This window comes from Saccoglossus kowalevskii, chromosome 2, assembly GCF_978046115.1.
Source record: "Saccoglossus kowalevskii chromosome 2, keSacKowa6.1, whole genome shotgun sequence".
Taxonomy (NCBI): Eukaryota; Metazoa; Hemichordata; class Enteropneusta; family Harrimaniidae; genus Saccoglossus; species Saccoglossus kowalevskii.
The window spans coordinates 6,652,859-6,659,621 of record NC_140642.1 but is presented as its reverse complement, the minus strand read 5'-3'; the positions used below and the strand labels follow the sequence as shown (position 1 = coordinate 6,659,621).

At 36.5% G+C, this 6,763-nt stretch overlaps 1 protein-coding gene across 1 annotated transcript; it reads right to left on the bottom strand.

The window, feature by feature from the left end:
* Nucleotides 1-585: 585 nt before the first annotated feature.
* Nucleotides 586-987, bottom strand: LOC146748078 (uncharacterized). Its single transcript, XM_085504427.1, has 2 exons — nt 904-987; nt 586-819 (listed from the first exon to the last, which is right to left on the bottom strand). Exons 1-2 carry the CDS (start codon nt 985-987, stop codon nt 586-588), a joined length of 318 nt encoding a protein of 105 aa, XP_085360553.1.
* Nucleotides 988-6,763: the final 5,776 nt, after the last annotated feature.

Genomic DNA, 6,763 nt, shown 5'->3' with positions numbered 1-6,763 from the left:
AATTTATGACACCGTGGGTAACCCGGCGATCATCAATGATGGAAACCACAATCTCTCTTGTGGGATAGGAAGTGAGTAGTGGATGATATTGGATTACTGAGAACACACTTGTAAGTAAGTCGATGTGGGCGGGGGTGGGGGTCGATGTGGTAGTTCGAACAATAAACCCTGATCTGACTTAAATTGTGTATTTTCTTCTGTTAAAAATGGATTTAGCGCGACTGAGTGATTTGGACCCGATGAATATTCTTAGTGTACAGTGTAGGGCATTCATTATGCACATTGTTACGATTGAATGCAGAATACAATGTGACAGATTAGATTTAATATTAGAAAAAGGAATGACTCTCAAACTGAATATGTAACGTTTAAAGGAGCTTTACTATTGTCTATAAAAGTTAATTCACAGCGAATATATGAAATAGAGAGAGTAAATGCGACAGAATATGCATATTTGATTTGGTGTACGTAAAAATATTCACTATAGGTGCAGCATGGAGGTAGCACACCTCCATGGGTGTAGTAACTTCAGAATAGTTGACAATCACTGCATAGCAACACGGAATTAGTTCAAAGCACATACGTTCAAGCCCCTTTGAAGAAACGCTTTGCAACAAATGCAATTCCAGGTTTGGTGAAAGTGAAGGTCATTTCGTCACCGTTTATCTCTCTTGTTTCCACAGCTTCGCCTTCATTGACTCCTTTGATGATCAGCTTATTACCACCTTCGAATGTAGCGATAGCTTGTCGGTGCTTTCCGAAAGGCCCGATTTCCTCTTTGAATTGTTCGCCCGGCTTGAACTTCTGTACGACGGTTTTCTTGGGTCAGATGAAAGACATCTGGTAATAGTCGCCATCTCTGGTGCACTCCACTGTTATATCTACATCAATCATTTTGTTTACATTTTCTTCTGGTGCTCCGGCAGCAATTACAAACTCTCTCATATTCTCATTTTTCACAAAAGCCCATTTCCCCAAGAAAGCCATGTTGCTGGATAAGATTGTAGTTGTGGATTGGATTACACGACAGCCGATCAGGTGCAAAGTGAAGATGTCTGTGTTAATAATCGACTTATATAAGACGTGTTATGCAAATGAAACGGATCACAACACTCATGTAGAGGTATCTCTTAATACTTAAAACAAAACATTTACTCTTGTACTCGTCAATAAAACGTTTAATTTAGACAAAATACACCAAAGAAGAGGTCGAATCTCTAGTGTCTTTGCTTTTAAGTCTAATCGAATACAAGTTTGTGTAGCAATATTGTCCCTCCCTGTTTGGAGAGCCCCTCATCATGTCATAGTTTCCAAATCATCTTCAACATTTATCTTTGTCATGGCCATTTTTATCATAATTTTAAATCAACATTAATCCACACGTGTTCAGTGATATCAAAAAAATGAGTTATATGTTTGCAAGCAAAAATGATTGAACGTGCCTATGCATGACCCTTACACAGACAGCGTTCAGCTCCAGTCTACTTACTATGTTTTAAATATCATTAATTAGCCAATGTGTGCAAATCACAAATCGCATACGAACCTATGCCATTTTATATTATTTTTGATAAATGTTAGTATGAAAAAATTGAACTACACTTTACGTACGTTTGACTATGCTGTACAGATTTTTACTTGGTGAAAGGTCATATTACAGAACTGATCCAGGTACCCTTTAATAAACCATTCTTCTGCATTGATTTTTGTTGACTTTACGGACAACGACACGTGGATGCAGGTCTGTGCTTGGTCTGAGTATTTATTGACTCCAGGGTGCGCTGGTACAGTGCCGCATTGCGTTACTTTGGTCAGCATACACTAACTATCTTACTCCATAACAGTCCCAATGCGTGCCTTCCTGTGCTAGTTATTATTCTAGAAATGCTATGTATATATTCGCCTTGGGAACGTTTTTGGTGTGGCTTGACTGTATAGTTTTATGGTAAATTACCAGCCGTCATATGCAGAGACTCATTTAATTAGTGTATTGATTTACATTGACATTTAACAGTGGCGTTCACCGTGTTTTACACTGTATAACTAATATTCAATTTATTTTAGCAGTTTAAATTTATATTTGTTGGAAATAAATCAATATTAGATGTGTGCAAAAGCACTATTAAGGTCAAATGTTCATGTTCGTTTACTCCCGTACGTCAATCGCTGATTGTAAGTTCAGAAGTAAGTCGAGACATTTAATTTACCTTTGACAATCTGTATTACAATTTGCGTCGTGGTGTAGACCAATTTAACTACTATGATGTCGAAAGATAAACTAATTAAATTATAGTCAGTTGGGAGAGGGCTCGTAAATATGTCAGTCTTTTGTGTTATTTCTTTTCTCTGTGAACGCAAGGACATTTTCAACGAATTGTTGGCTTACGGGTCAGTCATGGAATCGCCGTACATGGGTAGTGAATTACACACAATAAGTTCGTTCCATCGCCATGATTACTGCTGGTCTTTTGTAGACACGTAAACTTTGTCTTCGATATGCTCAGGATCAATGAACTTATATTTTGATAATACGCCCTACATGTGTGATATGTGTCTCCTTGAAATCGTTTCAAGTTTTCACGAATCAACTTCCTCTTTACAATGTGTTTTAATTAATTTCATACTTCCTCTACCATTTTCGCCCCTTGTTAGTTTTCTTTAGAAACATACTGTGCGTATGAGTTTGGGTTCAAAGTGTCAATTGTTTATAGCCCGTGTTTTAGTAACAGAAATGTTTATTTTACTTTCTTAAACAAGAGCATTTAAAAAAAAAAGAATACTCCTCGATTTATGTCAAAATTACCATGCTAGGAAGTGACGCCATAGACATTCGTTTTATTGAAACGGTGTCTATAGAGGGCGGTTGACACTCCAAGTGTTATGTTATTGTTACACATATCCTTAGTCCTCCGAATGGAAGTTAGCGTTGTATTAAGCGTAGCGTCCTATTATAAAACATCTTTTTTGACAAACCGTACTTTATTTTAGCTGGAATTATTTTGACAGTTGAATGTAAAATATAGGAATGAAGGTATATTCGCTGGATTTTATTTTCACTAAATCATAAAAATAATTCCAAGCGAAAATAAAGAATTTTACAGTAAATAACTATTTAATTTATCCCAATGCTATGCACTGTACAGTGTATGGTGGAGATGTTGTGCACTGTACAGTGTATGGTGGAGATGTTATGCACTGTACAGTGTATGGTGGAGATGCTGTGCACTGTACAGTGTATGGTGGAGATGCTATGCACTGTACAGTGTATGGTGGATATGTTATGCACTGTACAGTGTATGGTGGAGATGCTATGCACTGTACAGTGTATGGTGGAGATGTTATGCACTGTACAGTGTATGGTGGAGATGTTATGCACTGCACAGTGTATGGTGGAGATGTTATGCACTGTACAGTGTATGGTGGAGATGTTATGCACTGTACAGTGTATGGTGGAGATGTTATGCACTACACAGTGTATGGTGGAGATGTTATGCACTGTACAGTGCATGGTGGAGATGTTATGCACTATACAGTGTATGGTGGAGATGTTATGCACTGTACAGTGTATGGTGGAGATGATATGCCCTGCACAGTGTATGGTGGAGATGTTATGCACTGTACAGTGTATGGTGGAGATGTTATGCACTGTACAGTGTATGGTGGAGATGTTATGCACTGTACAGTGCATGGTGGAGATGTTATGCACTGTACAGAGTATGGTGGAGATGTTGTGCACTGTACAGTGTATGGTGGAGATGTTGTGCACTGTACAGTGTATGGTGGAGATGTTATGCACTGTACAGTATATGGTGGAGATGTTATGCACTATACAGTGTATGGTGGAGATGTTATGCACTGTACAGTGTATGGTGGAGATGTTATGCACTGTACAGTGTATGGTGGAGATGTTATGCACTGTACAGTGTATGGTGGAGATGTTATGCACTGTACAGTGTATGGTGGAGATGCTATGTACTATACAGTGTATGGTGGAGATGTTATGCACTGTACAGTGTATGGTGGAGATGTTATGCACTGTACAGTGTATGGTGGAGATATTATGCACTGTACAGTGTATGGTGGAGATGCTATGCACTATACAGTGTATGGTGGAGATGTTGTGCACTGTACAGTGTATGGTGGAGATGTTATGCACTGTACAGTATATGGTGGAGATGTTATGCACTATACAGTGTATGGTGGAGATGTTATGCACTGTACAGTGTATGGTGGAGTCGATATACCATGTATTGTGTTTTGAAATCGTGTTGGCATTTATTCGTCATATAATTGGAGTCGATATACCATGTAATGTGTTTTGAAATCGTGTTCGCATTTATTCGTCATATAATTGGAGTCGACATGCCATGTATTGTGTTTTGAAATCGTGTTAGCATTTATTCATCATATAGTTGGAGTCGATATACCATGTATTGTGTTTTGAAATCGTGTTGGCATTTATTCATCATATATTTGGGGTCGATATACCATGTAATGCGTTTTGAAATCGTGTTGGCATTTATTCGTCATATATTTGGGGTCGATATACCATGTATTGTGTTTTGAAATCGTGTTGGCATTTATTCATCATATATTTGGGGTCGATATACCATGTAATGCGTTTTGAAATCGTGCTGGTATTCATATATTTGGGGTCTTCATATCATGTATTGTGTTTTGAAATCGTGTTGGTATTCATATATTTGGGGTTGACATACCATGTATTGTGTTTTGAAATCGTGTTGGTATTCATATATATTTGGGGTCGTCATACCATGTATTGTGTTTTGAAATCGTGTTGGTATTTATTCATATATTTGGGGTCGATATACCATGTATTGTGTTTTGAAATCGTGTTGGTATTTATTCATATATTTGGGGTCAATATACCATGTAATGTGTTTTGAAATCGTGTTGGTATTTATTCGTCATATATTTGGGGTCGATATACCATGTATTGTGTTTTGAAATCGTGTTGGTATTCATATATTTGGGGTCGTCATACCATGTATTGTGTTTTGAAATCGTGTTGGTATTCATATATTTGGGGTCGTCATACCATGTATTGTGTTTTGAAATCGTGTTGGTATTTATTCATATATTTGGGGTCGATATACCATGTAATGTGTTTTGAAATCGTGTTGGTATTTATTCATATATTTGGGGTCGATATACCATGTATTGTGTTTTGAAATCGTGTTGGTATTCATATATTTGGGGTCGTCATACCATGTATTGTGTTTTGAAATCGTGTTGGTATTCATATATTTGGGGTCGTCATACCATGTATTGTGTTTTGAAATCGTGTTGGTATTTATTCATATATTTGGGGTCGATATACCATGTAATGTGTTTTGAAATCGTGTTGGTATTCATATATTTGGGGTCCTCATACCATGTATTGTGTTTTGAAATCGTGTTGGTATTCATATATTTGGGGTCGTCATACCATGTATTGTGTTTTGAAATCGTGTTGGTATTCATATATTTGGGGTCAATATACCATGTATTGTGTTTTGAAATCGTGTTGGTATTCATATATTTGGGGTCGTCATACCATGTATTGTGTTTTGAAATCGTGTTGGTATTCATATATTTGGGGTCGTCATACCATGTATTGTGTTTTGAAATCGTGTTGGTATTCATATATTTGGGGTCGATATACCATGTATTGTGTTTTGAAATCGTGTTGGTATTCATATATTTGGGGTCGTCATGCCATGTATTGTGTTTTGAAATCGTGTTGGTATTCATATATTTGGGGTCGATATACCATGTATTGTGTTTTGAAATCGTGTTGGTATTCATATATTTGGGGTTGTTATAGCACATAATGTTTTTTTTTTTAATCATGCCATCATGTACTCAACGTTTAGTTACAACTCCGCGCTAACCAGAAAACGATATTTGTGAAATGAACATGTCAAATAGTTGGTTTATCGTTTCGTATCGTCTATTATTTAGGGTCAAACCAGACAGGCATATTGTGATATAAGATATTTGTTGCATGATTTCTTGCCCGTCGCTTTTTTTGAAAGATTGGAAAGAATGCGCGATGATATTGTAGAATGACAGATGGATTTACTGAAATGAATGGATTAGATATGCAGCCAATAGACTGCGTTGAACCATATACCTTATTTCTAAGACCATAGTTGAACTTTTATTCATCCCTTCACGATGCAGTTTAACACCATAACGTGATAGTAATGTATATGTGTGTGGTTCATCTAGCGAATAAAGTTCAGTGACATGGAAATTACTATTATTGTATTTACAAAATACTTAGTGGAAACGTCATGTCATAGGCTGCAGGGCCTGCTTTATAACATAATCTCTAGTTAAATAAACAGTATGAAATTACACAACATATAATTGATAAGAGAATTTGAAATGATATTTGGACGGAACCAGTAGGTAACATTTTATTTTTTAACTATCGATTAGATCTCAAATGCCATTTATTATACAGTGCGAAACCAGTCTTCTTACCATATTCACGAAAAGATTTAATGCTACAACGCATCTTCTCAGTGTTAAGAAAAAATGTGTTCTTGATTCTTGGGGTTTTCAGATTATGTCAAATTTGCCTTGTTAAGTGTTGATGTCATAGATGTTGACATTCGATTTATTGAAACGATGTCTGTAGAGGGCGGTTGACATTCCATATAATATTATGCCATCTGGGCATTTCACTCGCTTTTTATTTATAATTCATCCAGCTTTTATCAGTCGAAAACGGTATTTTATAATTGTTAAATAT

Excerpts from the sequence above, each read along its gene's own strand:
- LOC146748078 (XM_085504427.1), bottom strand. The coding sequence starts at position 987 with ATGGCTTTCTTGGGGAAATGGGCTTTTGTGAAAAATGAGAATATGAGA. Across the intron at positions 820-903 it reads CCGGAGCACCAGAAGAAAAT|AAAACCGTCGTACAGAAGTT; the intron begins GTAAACAAAATG and ends ATCTGACCCAAG.